This window comes from Antrostomus carolinensis, unplaced genomic scaffold (assembly GCF_000700745.2).
Source record: "Antrostomus carolinensis isolate BGI_N321 unplaced genomic scaffold, ASM70074v2 scaffold5043, whole genome shotgun sequence".
In the NCBI taxonomy this organism is placed as follows: Eukaryota; Metazoa; Chordata; class Aves; order Caprimulgiformes; family Caprimulgidae; genus Antrostomus; species Antrostomus carolinensis.
In genome coordinates, this window is record NW_010302991.1 from 9,462 (window position 1) to 36,395 (window position 26,934).

Genomic DNA, 26,934 nt, shown 5'->3' on the forward strand with positions numbered 1-26,934 from the left:
AGTAAATACTGATAGTTCTTGTGCTGGAAAAAGGCTCACTTTATTTAAAAAGTGGTAGCATGAATCTTACTATCCCAGGTGAAATAATGTGTAGCAAATTCCTGTTGGATAACTTTGCAGGCATTGCTTAGTTTCCCAAAGGGAATAAGTTGACTCTCTGATAGCAGAAATTAAAAACAAAACCAAGACAAAAAACCCCCAAATGTCCCTCTACACACTTCACAGGGAAATTACTTTTTTCTTTTCTGGATATTGAGTTTTTAATTTGTTAAAGCCAAAGGTAAGCTGTGATGTGAAAGGTGAGATCTACAAATACGTTTGCCATGCAGCCTCCCACAACCCCCACTTTTTTTTTTAAAGTAGCCAAAGTTATTCTTTAACATAGGCTATCCATCCAAACTGCCTTCTCCCCCCAAAAAGAAGAGGGGGCAGCTGAAGGAGGAGGATATGAAATTCCAAAATCCTCAACAAGAATAGAGAAGTCATTAATCAGAGATGAAATTGAGATACAGAGAAATTCAAGGGCTTGAGAGAGGGACAAAGAAAGTTGAACTGAAGATGAGGATAATTGGACAGTATTGTGGCTGAATTGCATCTTCTTACAGCCTTATGACCTATTCTGTCAAGCTTTTTTCGCCTGCATGTGGACTGGTGGAGTGGTTTTTCTGTATGTAGGAGAGTGGTGCTTTTTTCTTTAAATCTTGCAGGATATTATTGAGTGGTTCTTTCCTTGACACTTAAGTGCTTTTCCTAGTCTGTAATTAAGTATATATTCTGGATTTGGCTTAGTAAGGTGATAAGGTTGTCAGCGTAGTTTAGGGACTGCACTTCAGTGTTCCGTTTCATGAGATTTGGAAGTGCTTCTCAGTGTGCTTCATCTCTGCTGTTAAATGATTGCTTCCAATGTGATAAAATTCTTCGATAAGAAAATAATCCTTGATGTCCAGTTTAAAACCTACTACTACTCTGTGTTTTTTAATGCATCTTTCTTTTCAGCTATGTTAGAGAATTCTGAACATGACAACCAATTTCTGATGGTTTCTGATCAAATTTCGGATGTAGAATGGACTGCTGGACCAAACATGAATTGGGTAACATCATAATCTATTTTGGTTGTCTAATACAGTGCATGTATGTTATATGCTTCTCAGTAAGATCAACTTACTCTTCTGTAGAACACCAGTGTTCCATATGTCTGAAGAATTATTATAACTCATTAGAAAGTAAGTCTTTTGGTCATCTCTATGAAGTTGTGGGATGGTTCTATAATTCTAGTGGTTTTGCAGTGAATGATCCAATAAGCTTTGGTATTTAAACAGGACTAGCCGTGAAAAGACAAGCAATAAGGAATATAATACTAAACTTGCTTGATCTTGTGGATCAGTTAACTGAGAGCAGTTTTTTTTCTAGACTCAGAGAGACTTTGAAGAATCTGTGCAACTTTGTGAAGCATTAGCACTTGAAAAGGTAAGTCTGTTCTGTATTTTCTAGAAATGAGACTGATATTCAACAACAACTTCTAAAGTTTCTTGTGCTTTTCAGGATATTGCTGTAAATGAGGTCAATGTCCTACAAACTAACTTTAATAACCTGGTATTGGAAAATGAGCAGTTGAAACTAGAAATAAATGAAATTAAAGAGAAACTGAAGGAAAAAATAGAAATGGATGAATTTGAAGCACTGGAAAAACAAACACAAAAAGATCATGAGGTAAGGTGTATTGAAATAAATAGAGAGAAGAATTCTCTATGCTCAAATGTTTTCTAGAGTTTATTCAGTGTACATATACTTGGATGTTGACTCACAAACAGATGATGTTATAAGGTACATTCAGCAACAGAATGAATGAACCCAGGATTTAAATGGGATTTACTCAGAGTATAAAATTCAGACTTAAATTTTTGGGGATTCACGTACTGAAGTCTGGTTAAACATATTTCTGCGTGTATATATGTATCCATGTATTTTTATATATGCATTATCTGAATTTCACTCTAGATTTCTGCAGGAGACAGTTGTTTTCCTGCCTAAATATATTTTACAACTGCTTTGAAGTTAAAAGTATGGTTACTAAACCATATTTCCACATATTTCTTGTGCAAAACATCTTGGATTACAATCGAAGATAGCTCTGGCTTTTGGTAATCCATTGAACTATGTAAGCATTAAAGTTTAACATATTTAAATTAATAATAAAATATTTTAAAGTAATAGTGTGAGTAGCAATGTCTGTGGAAAATTAACACGTATTTTGTTTTAGAAAGTCAGAAAAGGCAAACCTACCTACTGGATAAATTAGGATACAGAAAATGTTGACTGTCAGTTCTCTTCACCTTTTTGTGGTGTTAGTGAAGATGTACCTTGTTTATCCAAATGTTTTATGATCTAATTCTGTAACCTAAAATTGTATTAGGTTCTAGCTGCACAAGGGCTAGACTGTGAAATAAATCACAGTGCAGAGAACCAACCAACCAAACAACAAGAAACCATCCAAACAAAACTGTTTAGACACAGATGTATTATTCCATTTCTTTCCCGATACCTTCTTTTACAGGCTAGTCTGTTTAACATCCTCTATGAAACCAAGATTGAAGCTGAAGTTACATCTTTTTGCATTGTTGTTTCAGGTTACAATTTAACAAGATCACCTCTCACTTACATTGTTCCTTACAAAGATTTACGGATCTTAAGCAAAAATGGATCCACAATAGATTAAGATTTAGCTTGTATTTAAGATTCTTTAAAGAACATTTGTATGCTAGACTAATCGTGATTCCTGATCAGCCAACATTTAACATATCCTCAGTTACAGTTTTCTCTTCAAAGCTTTTGTGCATCTAATAACAGATGCAATGTTCTAAAGTAGCTTCTGCTACAAGAATTGCTTACTGAATGATTCACATTTTCAGATATATATATATATATGAAGACTGCCCACAAAATTTAAGCATTTGTTGACCCACGTAGCAGATTAATTACAGCAATACTGAAAGGTCATGTACATCACTAAATACATTAGTTGAAATACAACAACTTAAATTGCCACAGATATACGCAGGTAAACTCTTATTATTCTGAAAAATGACATTAAATTATTTCTGACAGTAGTATTGTACCATATCTTCTACAACCATCCTCTGATCTTTAAATTACAGATTGGATTTTCTCCTTACCTACACTTGTGACTATACAGAAGTACTTGTAGATGAGTGCTTACTGTAAAGGTTTTCTAACAAAGACCAAAAGAAAAGAGTTCTTCAGTTTTAGAAGTGCTTTTCTACCTAGTCTTCTGCTTGTACCTCTTCTCAGAAGATGCCACTGAATGTGTTCATGGCTTGCTTTAGCTCAATTTTGGCACCTTCTCATTCTTGTTAGTGAATAGATTAAATCATAAATATCTACACTGAGTCATAAAAAGCTACGTAACGTGACTCGAATTTGAAGAGTCATATCAGTACGATTTCTGCATTAACTGCTTTGATCACGTTGCTTTTGCTTCTCGAGCTGTTGCAGATTAATTGTACTTGAATCCTTTCTAATTACTAAGAAGCTAAAAAAGAGCTTTGCACCTCGTCTATCAATTTGAAAGAACGTGTAGCAACTTGCTTGGTCGCTGTGTAAATAGATACGTGTGTGTATATGTGGTTTGCCCACTAACAGAAAAGAAAACACAATATAGACCTTGCTTATTTTCGTGGTGTTGGCAACTAAAACTACTGGCGTGGGTGCTCTCTAACATCCTCTGCAATTTTGCTTCAATTTGCTCCACAGATACAACTAATGCATGAAATTACCAACTTAAAGAATCTAGTTTCAAATGCTGAAGTGTACAACGAGGAACTTGAGGTGAGCCTGTACATTAATGTGCATGTAATAAGGCTTGTATGAAATGTTTGGCTTGTTTGTCTTGAAATATCATATCTGCTGAGGACAACCTAGGCATCATTGGGCTCTGGCTGGTCTTACCAGGTAAAAGGAGGATATGTCTAAAACCTGTGAATGCTTAATATGTACAAAGCAGTTTTTTGTTAAATTCTTACTAGAAAAACTAAACTGAGCATTAGAATCTTCCTTCTCCCTTTTTTCCCCAACTTCTAGGCAGAAATAAACTCCAAATTGGAACAACTGAAAGAGAAAGAAAACAAGATAAAGATATTACAGAATCGTGTGGAAGAATTACAGAAAGCAGCAGCAGAAAAAAGGGACACATCTTTTTCAGTGGTAAATCTGAGTTTTCTGCTGGGTTGAGAGATGGTTTTGGTTTTCCTGGAGATGGGTTAAATTTAGGTATAACATTGGTATAAGTGAAATCTACTTGCTTCCCTACAGACGTTAGACTTTTTTTTTTTTTAATGAACTTTAAAATGCTAATTACTACGCTATCATACAGCAGTACTCCGGTGAAGTAAAGCTATGGGAAATGCTGCTCTTTATCCCATCTCTCAAACAAGCCTGCTACTGTTCTTTTTAGAGCAAACTTACCAAGTTTTCATAGCATGTATTTACATTTTAACCACATTATAATGAACACATTTGCTTTATTATGGTTACATAACTTTGGATTTTTTTTGAGTATTTATCTGTCTTTTTCAGGGAGATTCTGATAAACTAGTTGAGGAAATTCAGCAGCTGAATAAATCCCTCTTAGATAGTGAGACCATAGCCTTGGATGCCAAAAAAGAATCTGCTTTTCTCAGAACTGAAAATTTGGAGCTGAAGGAGAAGATGGCAAGTACTTGTTAAACTGCATCTATAGCTGTACAAAATGCTGTTAAGGGCCTGTCTGCTCTAGACTAGTGAAGAAAGCCATTGATGAAGATTAGATGTGGTAGAGTATTTGGAGAAAGCTCATGCTCCAAGTAATGTTTTTATTATGGAATTCATGGAAAATGGATCTTCAGGAAAAAGATAAAAAGAAATTGGAGGCTGCTTCTGCAGGAGTGGGTGGTTAGTTTTAATTTTTACCAGTAGAGAGAGAGCAAGCAAATAAGCAGTCGTTAGGGAGTTACTAGGACATAAGACCTAATTTTACAAGAGGCCAGAAGAGAATAAGAGATGTGAACTTGGAGAACAACTGATAGGAATGCATTTGTTAAATTGTGGCTTGTTCTGCCGTATTTATCAAGGCTAAAGTTGTTTAGAGTGACAACAAAAAATGTGACAGGTGCAATACTTAAATGTTAAGCAAGTGGACTTTTATTTTGTGTGTGAATTGCGTGTTGTTTTGTTTTTCTAAAGAATGAACTCTTAAATAATTACAAGCAAATGCAAAAGGATGTTCAACTCTATCAAAGCCAAATAGAAGAAGGAAAAGCCAGTTACAAAAAAATGCAAGCTGACTTGCAGAAAGAGTTGCAGTCTGTATTTCAAGAAAACGCGAGGCTAACTTCACTGATGGAGGGTAAAGTTCCAAAAGGTACTGTTTCACATGGTGCTTTTTTCCCTTCCCACTCTCCTCCCTTTTCCCCATAATGATGGGGGGATAGGGAAGACTTTGGCTCTTGTTTTCTCAAATACTTGGAGCTTCTGTCAGTATAAAACATAAGAGTATCCGGTACTGCTGGCACATAGTAACTGCTTGAGCACTTTTTTGAACTATATGGAAAAGTGCAGATTATGGAATGTTCTGTATTTCTTTCATGCAAAGACATTCAAGTTAATGAAGACTGTCAGGGAGAATCTAAAATAATCTGGATATCAACCTAACATTCAATGACAGAATTCAGACCAGTAGTTTCATCTTTCAATTGTTGGCCATTGTAAAATAGACTTTTTTAGAATTATACTGCTATAGCATCCAGAGTGCATTGTAAATCTTTTGCTTCTCTCGCACTCTCTTACTAATCTAAACTTGTTAATTCTCTAGATATGCTCTCTCCTGCGGACCTGGAAAAAAAGGCAGCTGACTTAAAAGGAGAACTAGAAAAAGCATTGAAAGAGAACGCACTTTTACAAAAACAAGTAAATGAGCTATCAGAATTTCAGTCTCTACCAAATGTTGTTGAGATACAGCAGAAAGAGGTAAACAAAAAAAATCTAACTTTTTCCTTGTTCTCATATTGTACTTGACTAGTAAAATATTAATGAAGACCTATTGGATATGAAGTTTTAAAGCCAAATCAAGTAGCATGAGTTATTTCTAGTCCAACATTTGCCTGCCTATTTGCTATGGTCACCACTGATAACCGTGTGTTTATGTATAATGTTATTTGATCCTGGTTTACTGTTCTGAAACTGAAATTTTGTCTAACCGTGAAAAGAGAAAATTTCAAGACCTCTTAGCAGAGATGCTGCTTGAGAACTGAAAGACTTAAATTGCAAATTCTGGAAAACTTGTAAGAAAACTTTTCTGTTTCCTGGCAGGTCAGGGCTTTGTAGTGTGTTTGCTATAACTGTGTCTTAAAGGGTTTGTTTGCAAACACTTCCTAGATTTTTTTATCCTTAAATACCTGCTACTAAGTATGTGCAGTGAAAATTATCCAGGGCAAGTAATGTCACAAACTTATGAATGCTCTGCAAAAACTTCCAAACGTTTCTAGTGGTCTACTTCCACTAATGAACAAAGCTTAAATTAGGTGTTAACAGCTTTATAAACTCTGTAATGTGAACAAAAGTATTGATACATCTAAATATTTAGTTTAGGACTTAGACCTAGGAGTGTCAGCCCAGTCCTAGCTCAAATGTAGGAAAAAGGAGAAAAAGAGTTAGAGGAGACGTTTCAGGGCTTGGAAGGGGCTTGTCTGTCTTGCTTTTCTTTGAAGGATTGTTTGGTAGACAGCTCCCTCCCAACAAAGCAAACCCCAAGGTATTGTGCTATGTGTTCGCCTGTACTTTATTTCCGATATCTGCTTATGAACATGTTTGGGTTTTTTTATGATGCAGTTATGATGCATACTGATTTAGAAAATGCTGTTAATATTGCTTTTATGTTGGCAGATTCTTGAAAAATGTGAGGAGCTATGCTTATTAAAATTGGAAAGAGAAAAGCTGCTTTCTGAAGTAGCTGAAAATGAAATTAGACTGAAACATATGACTGAAGAAATTGGAAAATCAAAAGACAATCTAGCAGATGCACAACTTAAATATGTAAAGTCTGATCAGGAATATGTAGCACTTAAACAGCTCCATGAAGAACTAGAGCAAAAATATGTAGCTGCATCAGAAAACAATGAACAAATGAAACTCCAAATAGATATTCTAGCTAAAGAAGCACAAGAGACTAAAACAACTTTGGATGAAGTGAAAATAGAGGTCAGTATCAGCTTGCTCCTTTTTACAAACAAGACACGAGGAATTCATTCATAGTATTAAAAATGAACAGGGGAGGGGAACCCAAACTTAAGTAGTCTTAAGGTATAAATAACACTGTCATTGAAATTCTTCTAGCCTGAGTGCATATTACTTATTCTATGCCAGTTGTATAAGGCTACAGGATTATGCAGCTCAATGGACTCTTTCTTCATGGGCAAAGAAATGCATATGTTGCTCCGGGTTATATGTTTTACTTCTGTACTTGACCTTTTAATTTTTCTCTTCCCATTCTTAAGTTATATCTTTATTATGTAATTTTTTAAAAAATATGCTGCTATGACCTACTCTATCTAAAGTCATAGCAACAAAGTTTCCTGATCAGAAACTGGGGTCTGTTTAGAACAGGCAATCTTCCAAACCAAAGAGAATCACTGCAGAAATTGGCAATTAGAAAGGAAAGAAACACTTAAGGGAACTAAAGATGCATATTTTTGACAAGGCTTTTGGCAATGATATGGTTGTCATATTCCAGCTATGGGTTTGATAACTCCTAATTTGATAATTCCTAAGATATAGTATAGTTTCATGTGTGATGTTACAATTTTGCTGCTAAGGAGAAACCACAGCAAGATTCCATAAACAAATGCTTATTTAATGTGGGCAAAAATATAAGCGGTGAGTTAAAGTGAAATGATGAACTTCCTATTCTCTTGCTGAAAGCTAGCATCTCTCACCCTTTATAAGCTAATATAAGCTTATGTATAGAGAACATGTACTCATTGTGTAGTTTTGCATTACAATGAAAGTATCTGGCCTTTTCCTTTACAAACTGAAGCTCTCTAGCAAAATGAAAGAACTGGAAGAAAAGACATCAGAGCACAAACAACTTCTTGAGGTAAAAGAAGATTTTATTTGGACTCAGCAGAAGTTAAATGAAATGGAGCAATTAAAAGAGCAAGAAAAGATTACGGAGTTGAGAAAACTGGAGGCCAAGGATTCAGAGATCCAGTCAGTTATTCAGCAGCTTACTGAATGTCAGGAAGAAATAAAAACTCTAACCCAGGAAAGAGATTACCTGAAGCAAAAAGAAGAGTCTCTCCAAGCTGAGACAGACCAACTCAAAGAGGATATAAAGGACACTGTTTCAATGGTAGGAATTCTGCCTTTATAGAAAAGGACCATACATATTAAGGGGAAGAGTGTATGAACACCTATAAATTATATTGAAATATATAGAGGAGTGGGGTTTCGTGTGGTATTGTCTTTTTTTTACTCAAGGACTCCTTACTTATGTTGCGAAATATATTTTTTTTGTGCATTTTCTTCCTTTTATTCCAAAGAACATTTTGGCACATGAGGAACTGAGAAATACACAGAGTTCTCTCAAGCAATCCCAAGACACGGTTAAGAAGTTGGAGAAAAATATTGCTGAAAAAGAATCTCAGATTCTGAGTGTTGAAGAGGCACGAGGGAAAACCATTAAAGAACTCGAAATACAGGTAAAATGTTATCTAATAATTAAAAATAAAAGTGCTTTTGATGTGTTTTCCAACATTGTGAAAACAATCCTGGTTAGTCTTTTTATAGTCTCTTCTGCTTGTCCTTAGAAAATTTCTAGACCTTTGGTAGGAAGTGGTCAAGAAAGTAGTACTCCTGATCCAAGTCTTTACCAGTTGCTGATCTGTTTCTGTAGAGCTTCAAGCTGTAATGTACCTCTAATAAACCTTTGCTTAACTGGTGTGCCACATGGTTGTCAGCTTGAGTAGTGGCATTAGATAGCAAATGAAAAAAGAGCTAAAGCTTACCTGGGCTTATTACCTAGTGGCTTATAATGTTCAGTCCTAATGAGAAGTGTAGCACATAGTTGTAAATGGCGGCTCAATTCCCAATGTGCAGCAGAAGGCTGATCCGCTGGGGGTTTGTGTGCCTGTTTGTTCACCAACTAACAAAGAAAGGTGCTGAGAACGTTGTATTTTACATACTTGCTTCAGTGGGCGCTGAGAACATTGTATGTTACTTGCTTCAGCGGCACAGTTTCTCTGGGGTGAGAATCTGTAGTATGTGAGACTGGATTTTTTCTTGGAAGTGTATCAGCTGCCAGACTCAGTAAGTCCATGGTTGTCAATTCAAGTGTGTTTTGAAATATGTAAAAAATAGTCCAACAGGTGTTTCTTATTTGGCTTCTTCCTCTCAGACTTTTTCTAGATTAAAAATCTGCCCAGTATTGCAGAAAAGACTGCTAAAAGGTTAGTATCTAAAATGGAAGAGGTGACAAAGGCCAAAGACTCAGTTCTGGAATTTTTCTAACTTGGTTACAGTGGTTTGATGTTAAAAAAACAAACAAACAAAAAAACCAAACTGTAGCAGAGTAAATCAAACAAAACTTTTCTCTGAGCAACCTGATCTAGTTGAAGATGTCCCTGCTCATTACAGGGTGGGTTAGACTAGATGACCTTTAAAGGTCCCTTTCAATCCAAACTATTCTATGATTTAATCTTGATTTTGAATTGATGGAAATACTGTCTTTCTATGTTTTTTTTATAGATATCTCAAATGATGGAAGAAATAAAAATGATCACATCTGAGAGAGACCAGCTTGCTGAAAAAAAATCAGAAAATAACTGTAGTGAAAATGATCAGCTTCAGGTGCTAAAGGAACAAATCCTTTTCCTTACACAAGAGAACAATTCATTGCAGGATAAGCTCTACAGTTTACATCTGAAAAAAGAAGAGTATGAGGAAGGAACTTTGGTAATTATGCTAAGGCTGCAATGCTTATTTAAACTTTCATTTGAGTGAAAATTTGCAAAACAAAGTAGAGAAAATAGTCCTTCTATTTGACTGCAGACCATTAAACACTAGGATTATTATTATTTACTTGAAATATATTCCGCCTGTATTGTTGTATATGGAAACTAGTAGCAGGGTCTGACAAATGTTTTTCTGGAAATAAAACTAATTTGATACAGGATGGTAATGTTTTGAGTTGATCTGCACAGAGACTTGGTTCTATAAGTAGTTGAAGCTAAGAACACTGATCTGGAAAGGGTGGTTCTCCTTTTTCAAAGCATAAATAGAACTGACTTTTTTTCCTAGCAGGGTATGTTAGGAGACACTGCAGCTGAAGTTTTCCAAATTTTCCGTAATTGGACATGCTGATTGCACATGTGTGTTACACACTTGGAAAAAAGGAAAGCATGTGTGTGTATTAATATTTATAGGGGGAGTGGACAAATTTCAAGGAAATAATTTTCTTGACACCATTATTATCTAGAAATATGGATAAGGTCTCTCTAGTTTGGTTTGGGTTTTTTGTTGTTGTTGGGGGTGTTTTTGTGTGTTTTTCCACCTCCTCAGGCTTTTAAACTATAGCCATGAAGTTCTACTCTGGTAGAGAGCAGACAACAACTTGTTTTGGAAGTCTTCATTTCAAATTTTACTTATGTCTTTTATTTCAAGAAACTTTAACTGCATTTTGAGTTCAGTCAAATCTTATTCTGAAAAAAATATAAATCTCTCTTAAATGTTCCTTGTTTGTTTTACTTAATCAACCTGTCAAAGTTCAGATATGTTTCTCTTAAAGCTACTGCCCCAAATGTGGTGACTTCTATCTCTGTATAAAATAGATACCACAGATTCAAGACACATCTATTGAGCAAGAATTGCTTCTTCTGAGAGAAGAACTGAGCCGGGCACAAAGGAAACTGCATGAAATGGAGGAAGTGAAGGCCAATGAATGCCAAAGAGAATCTGAAAAAATGGGGAGAACAAATTTTATTCCAAAATTGCTTGACTCTCAGGAAGTGAGCACTATGACAGAAAGAGAAGATGATAATCTTAAAATGCAACTGGAGAATCTCCAAAGTGAGAGAGACCAGCTGAGAGAAACTATACAGGAGACAGTTAGCATGGTAAGAAAAATAGTCTATTCCTTTAGGATAATAGCTTTAGTAAACTTCTGGCTTAAATTCTCAAAGTCTTGTTTGGGCTTTAATGTACTTTAACTGTGTGTCCAAAGAATTCAGAGATGCAGGAAGAGTTGAGATGTGCTCATAACTCTCTCAGACAGCATCAGGAGACTATTGTGGAGCTGAAAGGAAGTATTTCAGAGAAAGAAAATCAACTCTTAAAAGCACAAGAGGCATTGAAGGCAACAACTGATGAACTGCAGCAGAAGGTGAGATGCGGTTTTGTCAAGTAAACTTAAAGTTATATCGGGTTTGGCAACCAGTGTCCTCTGCAGACTTCAGTTTGGAAGTGTTCAGTAAATGTGATAACAAAACCTAATTAAAAGTTTTTTCCCTTCTTTGTTTTTTCCCTGTACTGCATCTCAAAAGAATTCTGTAGAAGCAGACACAGTGAAAAGACTATCAAATGCAATTTGACCGTCAAGCTTGCTACTTGTAACTAAACATGCTTTAGTGCTCAATGATAGAATATTACTTGACATCAATACTGTTCTTCAACCTCAATGTGTTTTCCAAGTAATTCTGAAGATATTTGAGCAACTAAAAGGCAGTTTTAGCTCATTCTTTAATTTGCTGCACTATTATAAATTTCTTATCTACGTCTTATTTTCCTGTCTGAAGTTATTGTGGCTTTTAGGCTTGATTCTAACAAGCATTAATGTCTTCTATCTGCTGTGGATACAACAAAGGAGTAATTTTTGTGGAATTATAATGGCCTTGTAGATTCTTACACATTCACTTTTGTCCACCAATGAGACAGAAGCTCTGAAATTTGACTTAAAAGTCAAATTGTTACATCTTTTCTTACTATAGCAGTAAACTAATGGAGGTGTCTTCTGTAAAATAATCCAATTATAAAAAAAATATGTATACATTGTGCTTGTAAAATATGATCCAATAACACTACTCTTAAATCGGAACCTGACTACTGGGACAACAAAACTTAATAGATTCCAGTGTTACTGGGATTTTTGGTTTTGCTTGTTTTTTCAGAATTAATTATAAAATTAGTTCTAGCCATTCTAAAGATGATTAGAAATATTAATACTGATTCTTATTTGTTCTTTCAGCTCAATGAAGTAACTGAAAACCTGACTAATGTCTCTTCTGAATATGATAAACTAGTGGCAGAAAAAGAACAAATTGAAAGAACTATGAACGAGCGTATCTGCCAGCAGCTTGAGAAAATCACTTTACTTAATCAGGAGAAAGATGAGCTACAGCAAAGAGTAGAGACATGTAAAGCAGAAAGAGACCAGTTAGAGGCTGACTGTCGGGAAAGCACGGAGAGAGTATGTATAAAATCTCTCAAATAATTGTTTTAAAGGCAACCACTCTGAATTCACTACTGCTATTTAGTATCCTTTCCTCTCCTTTCACTTGTTCACAGGAGCAGTAAACTAAAAATTTAGTTTACTAATCCAATCTGGATTTTGGAATCTTTCTTTTTTTTTTTTTTTCTTCTTCCTCCTTTCCCCTTCCTGCCCCTTTGGTCACGGTGCTGCCCTGGGTTTAGGTACAGTTGTCTGTTGCCTCCTGGACAAACACTCTACAAGTTGCTGTTACCTTTCATCTTTGCATTTAGTACTGAACAGTAGAAGTAATCCAGGTTTACTGATATCTAAGGGCTTAATTCTCCTACTACTTCATCTCATTATGGATTGACAAAGAGAAAGCTAAAACCAGAAAAGAAACTGATTAGCTGTCCTATTTCTCTTTCCTGATGTCTTATTTCTTGGCAGATTAGTGACTTCCGTATTACAGGTATTTGCATGCAAAGTATGCTTATGTTGACATATTTCAGACAAATTCATTCTGATATGTAGCTAACAAAAATCAAGCTGATAACTTCTAAAGTTAAAAGGAAATCTGGTATAAGATCTGCAGATTATTTTAAGAAGTAAAACCTTTCATGTGGATTTTAGCAAACCTCAGGTAGAAACCCTGATCTCTTTCAAGTATGTATAGACAAACTAATTTAAAAAGTAAAATCAGCAAATTATGATCATCAAATCTTTAATTTTAAATTTACATATTACTACTAAACAATTGGACAAATTATTCATGTAACTGGTGGCAGCTGCCACAAAAATAAGGGTGTCTTTCATTCTGGGGTGGCTTTTTTGTTGTGTGGTTTGTTTGGGTGTTTTTTATAAGTCATCTACTTAATCTGATCCCCTCGTGCTCTCTTCCACCCACAACATTTTTCCCTTTCCTCTTTAGTTCTGCCTACTTTTCTTTTTTCTTTTTTCATTTTTTTTTAAGTTGATAAAGACTGTATTTCTAAAGACTCTCTTCCTTTGGAGTTCTTAAACTGGGCATGGGGGAATTACAACTGAGGCATTTTCTTAAAATAAAAGACTGATTATTCTGGTAGTTCTCTCCTAGAAATGCAAATGCTTTGACTTATTATTCTTAACTCCTGATAAGCAAAATTTAGTCATACTGAATGAACATCCATGTAATGCCTTGTTCTGCAGTCCTTAAAAGTTCTGACAGAAATGGAAAATCTGCAGGAAGAACTAAAACATCAGAAAGAGCAAGCTGATATTCAGAAGAACATGCTAGCAAATGGAGATGAGAAATTGCGAAACACTGAAGAAAAACTAAATGAAGAAATAAACAAACTGAAAGAAAAGGCAAGTATAGTAATAAAACTCTTAGAAATAATTCAGAGGATGACCTCTCAAGGGCTTATTAGAGTAACAGGTATTTACCCATGATAATTTGTGCTTTTTTTATTGGTCCAATATATGATGTCATGGTAATGCAGTTTTGCAACAGAATAAGAGTTTTTGCTAATAGTTGTGTTGATTTTATACTCTTAAAATATTTTTAACAGGTAGTCAAGTTGAATGAGGACTTAGATTTGTTAACTAAGGAAAGGCACCAGCTGCTGGAAGAACTGAAAGAAAAGACTGATAGTGAAAGCAGTAAACTTCAACAGCTGGAGAAACAGAGTAACTTGTTAGCACAGGAGAGAGATCAGCTCCAGGAAATGCTGGAAAGTCTTCAAGCGGAGAAGCACAAACTGGAGATTAACCTACAGGAGAGTGTTGATAAGGTGCTTTCTTTGATTAAAATATAAATGTTATCTGAGGATGCTTTATTTTAGGAATAAATGAGGAACCAGAAAATACATGACTTCCATTACCAAAACATTTAACAGGCATTTTTTAAAATGAATTTGATGAAATGGTATGTTTTGTAGTTGAGCTCCAAAGTTTTGAAACTAAAGCTGACAAATTCTGACACTTATTTTTCTCCTGCATAAGGCATGTCTTTACAACAGTGAAGACAAATTGAGTGGTATCCAATGAGCAGCAGTCCTTATTCAGATATTGAGTAATCACTTCAAATATCTGTAGTTAATTGAAATCTATGGTGGGAGGAGAATCTTCTTATTCTCATTACCAGTATCTTCCAATTTGCTTATTTTTGAGTATCGATTGTCTTGCTGTGAAATATCAACCTCACTGGTTTAGTGAAAGGAATGCCACTTCTATAATAAATTATCAAAGATAATTTAACAGCACTCTGACAACAATCCAGGTCATAAAATGGTGTTAAATAATAATTTCAAGATAGTTCTTGATGTGAACCCTACTCAAATTACATCTCTGCTTTGTCTTGTTCATCTGTGTGAAAAGGGATTGCGGGAAATATGCCCAAACATATTTAAGTATACTTTGGCTGATTCTTTACATTACTAAGGATTTATCAGTGTGCTAGTTGACAGGTTTTGCTTAGTGAAAGTAGAAACTTCCAAAGAGAGAACTTGAAATTTCTTGTACTCAAACTAAAAAATTCTTTTTTGTGCCAATCTGACTCCTATGAAATACTGAAAGACCTGGTGCTGTGAGAGGTAGATTCACATACTATTTTATATTCATTGCTCTATTTTTACTCCAGATTCTTCAAACTGAAAAGGAATTGAAGTGGCAACAAGAACTCCTCAGCAATGAGAAGATCAAGGCTGAAGAAAGGGAAGAACATTTGTTAAAGGTTCAAAGGCGTTCAGAGATTTTGGAGGACAGCCTAACAAACAAGGTAAGGAGTTTTGTTTTTAGTAGCTATTCTGCAATTCTGTCTTCTGATGTTTTATCACTGACGTGCTAAACTTCTGCTCAAGACAAATCCTATTTAATTTTTAATTCTCGGTGCATCATTTTTAGGGGGGGCTAAACAAGCATGAATATGGGCAAAGGATTTTGTGTTATTTTCTTTGGTGGTGTTTAGAAGTAGCATCCTCAACTTGTTTCAGCCTCATAACCAGCTGTGGTCACTCTGTTAGAATGGACACCTATTTATCCAACGTGTGCCGGCTTAGTATGATAGTCAATAATTGTATGCGTATTTATTCAGACTTTAAAAGGCCCAGCATAGACAGTGTGACCCTAAGTGGGTTTGAAATCCTTGGTACTCTGCACACTTTCAAACTCTATCTGTTTTTCAGAAAATGTTGCGCTTAAACTCTTACCAACTCAGTATTTTTGCAGTTTCTGCTTCTTTACTTTTCACCTGTCAAACTCTTCCTTTGTCTGTAGATCAAAGAGTATAATTAAAGATTGCTTCAGATTAGCAAGCATGTTACCGTTCCATTCATTAGAGCAGATATAAAGACAATTCTATTGTCCATTTCTTAAGCAGATTAGATTCTATTTTTTTTTCATTTTCTTGTAATGTGGACATATGTTGACTGCCTTTCTGTTTTCCCTTTGCTTGACTGAAGACCAAAGTTGACCAGAGTTCTTTGGGTGTAAATCTATTCCTCTTCCTTTTAATTTCTTTTCCTGAGTGATTAATCACTGAAATTATATTTAAACTTCTCTTGCTGTTAGTGTAAATTCTAGAGTTCTTGGAAATTGTGTTCTTTGTATTTGACACAACTGATTTGAGTATTTCATAGGGGAGCATACATACCAGGACCAACTCATAATTCTTGTTTTTCTCCACTATTTATTACAGATTCAACAGTTAACTGAGACAGTAAATAGCATATCATGCGAGAAAGAACAGTTATTGGCTGAAAGAGCTAATCACTCTTTCCAACTTGAAGAACAAATTTCATCAATTAATCAAGAAAAAGAAGAGCTACAAAAACTTCTCCAGGATGTCAGTTCTGAACGGGACCAGCTCAAGACAGAATTGCAAAAAAATGCTGAGATGGTTGGTGTTGCAAGTTGCATACCTAAGTTATTCATAACTTCTCTTCTTGAATGGTACTTAAATATGTATGCTTTTATTTTAGTGTGCTGAAACAAATGCAAAACTGGAATGTGCTCTAGACAAACTGAAGCAGAGACACCTGAATGATGTGTCCATTCAGGTGAACCCACTGGATAATGCAGAGCAGATGTTTGATGACAGCCTGAAGGAAAAAACCTTGAGAATTAAGGTAAACTTACTTCTCTACTTATTTTAAGGATGTGTGTAAAGCACTAATACCATTTGTTCTGGAGCATAAACTTTCTGTGGATAATCTATAAAGTTGTTTACATATCTTGCCGAGATGCTGTAAATCATGGGATCAGTTGATTTGCTGTTGCTGTTCAGTGGCTGTGCTTGCTGTTATGAGAACATCAAATTGGACTTCTTGGTTGAGAGATCTCACTTGATTTCATTACTGTCCAGTCACCCCTGTGAAAATAACTAGTCATGTAGAAGCACTTCACCACTTTGTTTTTGCCAAGTCCTCCCTTCCATTATTCCCCATCTAAAATAAATTTGTTTCAAATAAATTAGTTTCATTAAATAGCTTCTTTCCTCAAAATAGGAAGCTCCTGTAATTCCTCAGAGCTTTTGTTAATTAACTATCCTGAGTATACTTTCTCACAGATATGAGAAGTACTACTAACCTACTGAAAGCCTAAATAAACCAGAATTTATGAATACATATAAAACATTTTAAAGAGCATCATTGTACTGCAGTCTGTACATCTGTGCAGCAGATTTGGGCGTCATTCTACACATGCTAGAAAACCCCTGAGTGATTCTTCAGTTAACACCAAAAGTGTAAAGGACCAAGTTGCAAAAATCAGTTATATGTATCTTTCTTCATTCACACTGTCTTTCTATTGTACATCAGCAGTAGGGAGCCAATAATGGGGGGAGTAAACATCACCAATTGATCCCTTCTAATGGCACTCCCCCCTTCTGACTTTTGTGATAGGTAAGACCTTGTCTGCCTCTGTTTCTTGTGCAATTGTCTAAAGTATCTTGTACTTCTGTTGGATGGGGGGCATATCTTAGTTCCAATATTTTTACTGTGGTGTCAAGGGTTAAACCATGCTTCTTTCAACTAGGAGCCAAAGATGGAGGCAGTAAGCTTAAGAATTTTTATACTTGCGTTAAAAGGTATAACCTAGCTTCATATGTGACATTTGAGTTGCAGTCTACTGGAGTGCCTTGAAGCATCTTTTAGCCTGCTCACTGCTTGGTCACATCTCTTTTCATGGCTGTGCTAGGAAAGATCCCTCTCATTCAACAAAGGATCAAATAGATCAAGTTGGGAGCCCATCCGGAGGGCAGCCCAGCTGGCAAACTTGTGAACATGCAACAATTTCATTTCAGGCCTGATCCAGGCCTTGATGTGGCCAGGCAATCCAAATTTGAGCTTGTTGAAATACAATTTTTTAGAAAATTGAGAATTTCTCTGCTTTTGTACCTGGCTTAGTGTTTTTGTTGTATTCCTGTGGCAAGTCAAAACTGAAGTCTTAGTCCTATTAACTATTCTGTTGTAAAGCCAATACATACTGTAGAGGTTAGTCCTGGAATCTGGTGGTTTATTTTAAAGTTTTATTTATGAATGAATTTTTCACTTGCATTTAGGAGCTTCTTGAGAAATTCACAAATATGGGGAAGAGATATGAATGTCTCTCTACAGTGTCTCTTAATCTAAAGAATGAACTGAATAGTCAGAAAGCACTGATAGCTGTGATACTGACCCAGCTTTCATCGGAACAGAGTAAACAAGTCAAAAGACTTCAAACTGAAAATGAGAAAATAAACAGTCATCTCCAGAGTTTATTGAACAAACTGAAGGTACTAACTTAAAATGTGGATGCTTCATATTGCTTTGGTTTGTTTGCTTTTAATAAGCTCTCAATGTTAACAGCTAGGATTCCATATACTCTAGCTTTGATTTTTTGTGAATATGTATCTTGTGGAAAATAAATTGATAGTACATGCTTTACAATCTTGTAAAACTGGAACTATTTAGTTAAGCTAATCAACAGTTTTTGACTGTAGTTCATCTCCTTTGCACAGTATCATTTCATTAATATTAATCTGGTTTAATTGGGAAAATAAATTTTCTTTCTGTACTCCATAAATCAAACTATGGACCCCGAAGTAAGTATTTCATTGTGGCAGAAAAAGATGTGCCAGATGCCTTGGAGGTGCATGTTTACTCTGCAAAACTATCCAAGTAGCTTGATAACTTCTATAGCCTTGCAGACCTTCTCCAATTTGTAGTTCACTGGAGAAACTGATTCCCATTATCAGAAAATAGTTAAGGGAAATTGGGAAAGAATTCCTTTTATATGCAGAAGTACAATAAACAATAAAGTCAGTAGTCTTTATAACTATCCATTAGCTAAAAAACTTACTATTTCATAATTTCATGCAGGGTTTTTAGGTTTTGATCTTTTTCTCCATAGATACTTTTCAGCTTTTATGGTTAAATGTTTAAGATTTCAGTAGTGATTTTGACTAGAAAAAAGCTTTACAGCGGCTCAGTGATATTATTGTTGCAGATCATCTGTACCTTTCACAACTCTAAGAGAAAATAAATAGAACAAAGAATACTTTACTTTTCAAAGTCTAGATTCATGGAAGACTGTCTCAAGCCTTTTAGACTTTGGCCTTTTTAGGAGTCTACAAGAAATAGCATACTTGAGAAATGCTGGCCAAGCTAAAAATCTTGTATGCTATTGCTGTACAGCACATGTGAACTGAATTTTCTTGGTCATGTTTTAGTTGTCCTGGACACCTATGGACTAGGAGAATAAATAAACTGAATTATAAAATATGTAATTTTAGCTGGATGTAGGATACCATTTTAAAGCATACTCACTGCTATATCCTCTACTTCCACAACAGTTTCTCTTCAGTCGTGTTTGCTCGAAGAAAAGAGAATATCATAGTACTGTTAACAAGTATGAAATGGAATTGCTTGAGGAAAAGAGAAAACAAGATCAGCTACGAGCTCAGATTCAGTATCTCAGGAAGATTTATTTGAACCAGAATGAAATATCTTCTCAAGAGTTAAACACCAGTGAAGTGCTGCAGAGTTTGCACTTGGATGCAGAGGTAGCATTTGAAACAATTTTCAGGCAGAAAGACTTGCATATTTCAAGGCATGGGGTAGTGTGGTGGTGCTAATCTAATGGCATTGCTTTTATCTGTTAAGACATCACTTAAAGGAGGGGGAATAGAATTCTCTCTTTTTTTAATGCTATTCTGTAATATGAAGTTTCTTTTTCATAAAGTGTCTTATAGTGAAATTTTTAGGTTATAAAATAGTGAGAATGTTATTTACTCACTTGCCCTCTAATATACTTGATACCAAGATGACTTTTAAAACAATGAGAGAAACTTTTATTAACATGCATTTTTCCCCCCCTCCTTTTCCCACCTGCCCCAGGAATGTAAATTGTCTTCTAATTTTCCCAGTAGGGTGTAACATCAGTATAGTGAAATTCCTCTTATGCAATAATTAGATGCCAAAATAGACTTCCTGCAAATATTGATAGTTAACATGGCAAAATGTATATTTAGACATGTAGTTATCAAAGTAATATTTAAACCTGAATCCCTCTCTTCTATAAAGAACATTCTCAAAGATGTATCAGAAATGGAAAGTGAACTTCTCTGCGTAGAGGCAGAGTTACAACAGGAAGAAGGTGCTAGAAAAGAAACAGTGCAGTTCTGGGAAGCTTGTTCAGGAACTCGCTTTCATGCAGAAGTACTTAAAGAAGAGTTAAAGAAAGATAATGAAAGGCTTTTGCAAGTCATTAACTTCTGGACTCCTAAAGTAAAGGTAAAGTTAAATCTTTAATCAGATATGTATTTTGTGTAAGCACTTTGTAAATGCCTCTAATCTAGTTGAAAACAAAACACGAAAAAAGGCTATTTAAAAATTATTCATTATTATCAACACTTACTATATTCATACTTAACTATAAGATGAAGGAATACTTAAAAGATTTTTAAAGACTTTCCTTACGCATCCAAACTTGGAAACTTGTTTTGTAATAGACTTTCTAGGTGGCAAATGGGGTGGGGGGGAGGCTGGTTGTTTGCATTTTTATTAGACTGAATTCTGTAAACTGTAGGTTCAAAATTGTTATGTATCTTTGCTTGCAGAACTTGGCAGTCTGATACAATCAATTTCTCCAGGCTTTAGGCCCACAAGGTTGCCTGTTCTCTTCAAGCCAACTTTATCAAAACTACTTTATCCATTTTTAAAACCCAATTGTGACTTACATTCTCACACCTCTTCTAATTTCAGAACATCAAGTTATTCTAGAGGTGGTTCAGCCTTCCTTTCTCTTTGCTTTCCTCCTTCTTACCTCTTGCCTCCTTTGGAAAAAAAGACCAAGTGTTTTACAGGGTTAAGTGCATTATGAACAGGATTTCATTAAATTTCATCTCTCTGATTAAATGTATTGAACATTTTCTTGAAAAACAGATTATGGGAAAGAATCCACTATCTTCTGGTTAGTTGTTAGAAACAGTCTTCCTAACAAGTGTGTCCTGGAAGTTTCTGGTCTGTTCATGCTATTATTCCTTCTACTAGTATTGATCTGAATTATGAAGAGCTCATCATCCTCCTTCCCCCAATGTTGGGACTCAGTTCTGTCCTGTTACATTTAGCCTATTTTTAAAATTTTCTTCTGTAGAGTCAATAGCCAGTCTTTACTTCTTTAGGATTTCCCAATGTTTTCAGGTTTTTAGGAAGAATTCCCTGACAGACATATTATGGGGATGAAAGCTTTTACCAAACAAACAAACAAAAAAATCCAGTGTAACTGTCATTTCCTGACAAGTGTGAATTTTTTCTTTATCTGGCATGTTAAGCATGACTTTCTAGAATAGTCAAATGTGTATGTTTTCCCTCAAATATTTTCACTGTAGTCAATTAGTTCATTCTAGCAAAAGTTTCTGTGAATAATTGTGTTTCCTTCTGTTACGGACATTCAGGAAGTCTTTCCTACGTAGTTCCTTTATTCCTACAATGTTAGTGTTTGAGTTAATGCAGAAATACTGGTAAATTTGCAGTGCATTATCTTCTCTTCTGCCCCTTTCTGCCTCCCCTTCTTTTGGAAATGAAACCAGAATTTTGAGTGTTAGTAATTCCATTTCTGATAGCAAGCATCTTCAAATGAGGCTCTGAAACAAGCATGTAAAATTAATATAGGCCAAGCAAAATATTTCCTGTTTCTTCATTTACCTTCTAGCTGGTTCAAAAATTATTTAAAATTTCTCTGTATGACACTATTTTCAGATACTCCTTCAACTTTCTTCAGAGCTGGATGCCAGAACTGCCAATTATTGTAAAAATGCTGATGTTGAATTGAAACAGAGAAAAGAGAAAAGCGAAAAGTTGCTTCAGGAACTAAACACTCTTAAAGAACAACTGGCCCCTGGTGGCTCTGCCAGTCTTGCGTTAGAAGAAGAAAACTACAGGCTCCATAACAAATTAAGGGTTGCAGATCAAGATATAAAGGTACCAATATTTGCTTCTAAGGAAAACTTCTTTAATACTTGTTTTCTATGTGAGAGTACTTGGAAGAAAAAAAATAATAAATATTGATGACAAGTGTAATCTGTGCCACACAGTAAGTTGGGAATTTAAAAAAGGTACAAAAAATAAAGTGCACTCCTGGGCCAAAGTAAGAGTTTGAGCTCTTGCCTGTAATGTGATTATTTTAATTGTCTGGTTTTTGTACACAAATAGCTATCAGTTTAGAAATCCATATGAAATGATCCCATTTGTTTTTGAAGTATTGATTTTAGTAGTGTGATACTCTTGATGCTTCCTTTAAGTATACGGTATTCACTATGTCAAACTGGAAGCTGGAGAAGAATTCTGTCTTTAATCCTAGGAACTGAGGACTCATTTTCTCTCTGTCCTATTATTTTGATGTCACAGTTAACCTTGTTCAAAACACTTTTTTTTTCTTAGACTTGAGTGTTTCAAAATACTAAAAGATGACACAAAACAGTGAAGTAGACACCAAGAGTTGCCATAGAGTCTGTAGTTGTTGGATTTTATGTGGTTTGGATTTTTGTTTGTTTTTGTTAAGAATAAGACCATGTGCTGTTACTGTTATCTCTTGGCATAACTACTCATAACTGACTGATATATCTCAATAGGCTATGGAAGTAAAAGTTCAGAAGTTGGAAAGTGTAATAAATGAAGCAGGAAAAAATGTCAAAGAGAAGGATGACATGATAAACAAGTTACAAGCACAGATAAGAATAAAAACATCAACAAGTGAGCTCACTCAACTGGAAGCCAAACTGAATGAGACAGAGAAATGCCTCAGAACTGCCTTAACAGAGAATCAGAGTCTCCAGGTATGAGCAAAATACTTTACTCATTCTCCTCTAATCTTGGAGAGAGGGAGAGAGGCCATGCTTGAGAATAGCTGTAGGTGACACATAGCTCTCTAAAGTCAATGTGTTGTTCTGTATGGCACTCTTAGAGTAAAACGCCTTCCTTCTCTGTTTAGCATGCATTGTCACATTCTACCAATGCAGCCTTCAGAGACAAAATTTAGAACCCATGTTATGATATTAGAAGCCAAGTTTATCACTGGTATATGATGTATTTCTGAAGCATTCTAAAAATTTTAAATGTTGAAACTGAAGCATGAGCTGGCTTTTCTATGAAATTTCTAGTTGAAAATTCCCAGACTTGTATCTGCAAACAAGTCAGCAAAACTTGGTAAAATATGATTGCATGTAAAACAACAGAGTTAGGATAACAGTACTATAGTGCTAGCTGGTAATGTGGGCATTCTTACTCCAAAATAGCTTCCTGCTCCCGATCTTGTCCTGCAAATCTAGCAGATCGTAGTAAAGATACAAAGTAAGTGACCCTTCAGTTCATTGCCAAGTAACAAGCCTTTCTTCATACTAAATCTTTTATTTTTCAGGCAAAACTAGATAAAGGTGCCGAGTTGTACAAAGAGGAAATTGATCATCTCAAAACACAGTTGGTAAAATATGATATGGAAAGAATGAAACAATCCAACTCTTTTGATGTGAAGTAAGTTCTAATTTTACCTTGTTACAATTCTCAGCTACTTAGTTCTTAGCTTCTACTTTTCTGTTTATTTTTTTCCACGGAATAAGTGACCATTCAGCTTTAGGTGTCCCAGGTTTTTATTGTAGCTAGATTCCAGAGAAGTAAAAACCATATGCAGCTCAAGTTGATTACAAAACTCCTTCCCTATACACCTACCAAAATCTCATAACCAATCCATGTTTAGCCATAAATGAAATAACTCTACTGAAAAAGAAGGTGAGGGGAAAGCAGTAATTTAAATCTCTCTAGTTCACTGGAGAGAAGGGATACAGAGTAACTCTAGTCCAACTTTTGGTTTTCTGCACTTTACCCAGACAACCAGGTTTATGTAGTTGTACCTGTATAACTTGGGTATGTTTTGTATTTGATAGTTCATTTGGAAGTGAAACTATAACTGTTATAATTACTAAACTGAGGATTTCTTTTTTTTTTTTTTTTTCTCCCTTCCTGCCCCATAGACTTGCTAATTATAAAGCTCTTGTAGAACACCAAGAACAACAGTTGAGAAAGCTGAAAGAAGAACTTAGAAGAGTACAGCAAGAGCAAGATGTTACTGGTAAATTCAAGATAAATATAAGGGACTCTCTTCATGTTAAACATTCAGTTCTAAGGTTGTATGGTTACAGTCCAGATTGAGATGCAGGCCTCTTACCTCAGTGTGAGGAGGAGTGGGTGCTTTGGAAGATGAGATGGAAGATAAAATGTTAGCTGCACACAGACTGCATTAGAATCACAGCAGTTCTTGTGTTTATTTCTCCAGGGATGTTTGCACTTGTGGGGTAAGCTGCACTTGTAGTAGCTCACGTTGCCATTTTTTCCTTGACTGACTTAACATATGAATAACTAGTTCTAATCATAATTATGACATACCTGAAACTATAACCATTTTAACTCTAAATAGCCCAACAAAGAACCATAAGTTTTGCAAGATCTTCCTGGCAATGTGAATACTGGGAGGTGTGTTTGTTTATAAAAAAGAATAGTTGTAATGGCACTTGCAACCTAGTGAGGTTTAGCATAAAACCACAGGAAGGAATAGGCTAAGTAATATGTTGACTTGGTTTTAAGCACTGTCCAAATGTCCTGCTTTCAGCTGGGATAGAGCTAATTTTCTTCTTAGTAGCTAGAGTTGTGCTGTGTTTTGGTTTCAGTATGGGATTTGGTATGAGAAGAATGTTGATGATACACTGATGTCTGGTTATTGCTGGGAAATCGAGGACTTTCCAACTTACCATGTTTTGCTAGTCTGCAGGTGCAGAAAAAACTGAGGGGGACATAGTAAATTAGTAGATCCAAATTGGCATTTGGATAAGCCAATAGGATATTTCATATCATATAACCTCATGCTCAGTATATAAATGAGGGCTGACCAGAAAGAAGAGCCTGCTCTCTTGAGACTGTGGTTTTGGGTTCCGGATTTTCACTTCTCTGAGGTTGCTATTGGTGGATGATGAGCAATTGTATTGTGAATCACTCATTTGTATATTCTATTATTCTAATTATCAATCAAAATAAGTTTTATTTTATTCCTATTATTAAATTGTTCCTATCTCAACCTATGAGTCTCCTTTCCTTTACTCTCCCGATTCTCTCTCTTTTTCCCTGGTGGGGCGGTGAATGAGTGGCTGTGTGGTGTTTGGCTGCCAGCCAAGTTAAACTACAACACTAAATAATGCATACGTCTGTGTAAAACTGTTTTCCAGTGGTAGTGGAAAAAGAAGCTCCTCAGCAATCCCAAATACCCCTTACCTGTGGTGGTGGCAGCGGTATTGTGCAAAGCACACAAATACTTGTTCTAAAATCTGAACAAGCTAAGCTACAGAAAGAGAACTTGCACCTGAAGAAACAAAATGACCTTCTACTAAGGTAAATATAAAGCTGATCAGCAACGTGTCAAATCATTTATTGCTATTTAACTATGCAGGTCATTAGCATTTCTTTCTGAGAGACCTATAGAAGTGAGTAATTGTTAATTTTATAGATTTTCTAGATTCTTTCATGTCATCAACTTTTATTTAAAGCTTATTTATTGCTTATATATATCTTTATGGCTCTTGAACTTTGAGTTGCTTTCTCTCATAACAGTCTCTTAAATGCTAGAAGATAAATTGTGTGTTGCAAGCAATTTTAGCTTAAAAAAAAAGTGTCTCTGCAAGTAAGAAACACAGATATGGTCTTGCCTTGCCATGTCTGTGGTATGTTGTCTGAAGAAACAGGAACTATCAGGAATTTTTCCTTATGTAAAGGAACTAATTCAATTTTTTAATAATAAAATGCTGGTTTTGTTTTTTTTTCTTTTCAGTAATGAGCTTCAACTGAAAGAGGAACTTAGAAAATGGAAAGAAAGAGCACTAAAATGGAAAGAACGATCCTCAAGAGAAACCACTCGAGAGACAGGACCAAGGTCTCCAAGGAAGGCAGGGTCATACTCCCTTAAAGAGCAAATGCCTTCACCCCCCAAGGAACCTATTTCTCAGGAAACTGTGACTCGGGACGTATCAAAGCCTCTGCCACTGACTTGTCCAACAAACTTCTTTGATAATTCCAGCTTGGGTACACTAACAGGTACGAAACACAGCGTTGTTCTCCTATAAAGATTTGGAGAGGCAAAATATAAAGGAGCAGTCTGTGAGTTGAGGGTAAATGCCATGTACTTTGTATATGCAGACCTGAAACTCACATAACACCATTTTCTTGACTGGTTAGTCAGCTGTCTGTTGAAGGACTGACCAGCTGGAGCTGTGAAGTTTATATATATGCTTTACAGAGCCGAAATACTTGGAGTCCTTCAACCCCTGAAGATTATACAACCTTTTTTTTTTTTCTTTTGCTGCAGTGTAAGTGTTGATGACTGACTTTAAAAAGTGAATTAGCAGAATATTATTAGTAGATACCTGATGCTCTAAAATATTTAGCTTTTTAACTTGACATTAGAGCACAGGCTCCAGGCAAAACTATTCAAAGCTAACTGCTGGTTTACTTCTTTCTAAACTATTTTATTAAGATGGTAGACTTCAGTCTGCCAATCTGCCTGGCTCCAGCAGCAGCTGTTTTGATAACTTCTGTCCATCAGCCCCTCTCCGGATTTCCTGTATCTGGCCTGGTGACTTCTGAGGAAGTCTCCTAGTGATCTACGCTAGCATATTAATGGTGCTGCCCTCATCATTACACTTGCTTCTAAAAACTTTCAGAAGGCCCTAGCAGACACGTTGAAGAGTTAACCAGTTTTCAAGGTATTAATGGCAGACTTCCAAAAGGAATATGATTCAATGCTGTTTCTTGTGATGGCCAACTTGGTAATAGTACAGACTTTCTCACAACACAAAGCACCTCATAGGCAAGCTTTGATAGTTGACATTTAAAACACTAGTCAAGATTGAGTTGATATATTCCTGC

The 26,934-nt window shown here is 35.6% G+C and overlaps 1 protein-coding gene across 1 annotated transcript in view; it reads left to right on the plus strand.

Moving 5' to 3' along the window:
• Nucleotides 1–26,934, plus strand: part of CENPE (centromere protein E) — a gene marked incomplete at its 5' end in the record, with an annotated part of 36,516 nt that overhangs the window by 9,382 nt on the left and 200 nt on the right. Inside the window, 29 exons of the mRNA XM_029083996.1 lie at nt 997–1,091; nt 1,411–1,467; nt 1,543–1,710; nt 3,772–3,846; nt 4,099–4,221; nt 4,594–4,728; nt 5,239–5,416; nt 5,867–6,021; nt 6,937–7,251; nt 8,087–8,401; nt 8,592–8,750; nt 9,796–10,002; nt 10,878–11,162; nt 11,270–11,428; nt 12,290–12,511; nt 13,700–13,862; nt 14,066–14,283; nt 15,132–15,269; nt 16,188–16,388; nt 16,471–16,617; nt 18,051–18,263; nt 19,323–19,532; nt 20,053–20,262; nt 21,730–21,951; nt 22,602–22,805; nt 23,387–23,499; nt 23,997–24,094; nt 25,242–25,404; nt 25,841–26,103. Of these exons, the coding sequence (XP_028939829.1) occupies nt 997–1,091; nt 1,411–1,467; nt 1,543–1,710; nt 3,772–3,846; nt 4,099–4,221; nt 4,594–4,728; nt 5,239–5,416; nt 5,867–6,021; nt 6,937–7,251; nt 8,087–8,401; nt 8,592–8,750; nt 9,796–10,002; nt 10,878–11,162; nt 11,270–11,428; nt 12,290–12,511; nt 13,700–13,862; nt 14,066–14,283; nt 15,132–15,269; nt 16,188–16,388; nt 16,471–16,617; nt 18,051–18,263; nt 19,323–19,532; nt 20,053–20,262; nt 21,730–21,951; nt 22,602–22,805; nt 23,387–23,499; nt 23,997–24,094; nt 25,242–25,404; nt 25,841–26,103 (5,211 nt within the window). The remainder of the gene's footprint in view (nt 1–996; nt 1,092–1,410; nt 1,468–1,542; nt 1,711–3,771; nt 3,847–4,098; nt 4,222–4,593; nt 4,729–5,238; nt 5,417–5,866; nt 6,022–6,936; nt 7,252–8,086; nt 8,402–8,591; nt 8,751–9,795; nt 10,003–10,877; nt 11,163–11,269; nt 11,429–12,289; nt 12,512–13,699; nt 13,863–14,065; nt 14,284–15,131; nt 15,270–16,187; nt 16,389–16,470; nt 16,618–18,050; nt 18,264–19,322; nt 19,533–20,052; nt 20,263–21,729; nt 21,952–22,601; nt 22,806–23,386; nt 23,500–23,996; nt 24,095–25,241; nt 25,405–25,840; nt 26,104–26,934) is intronic.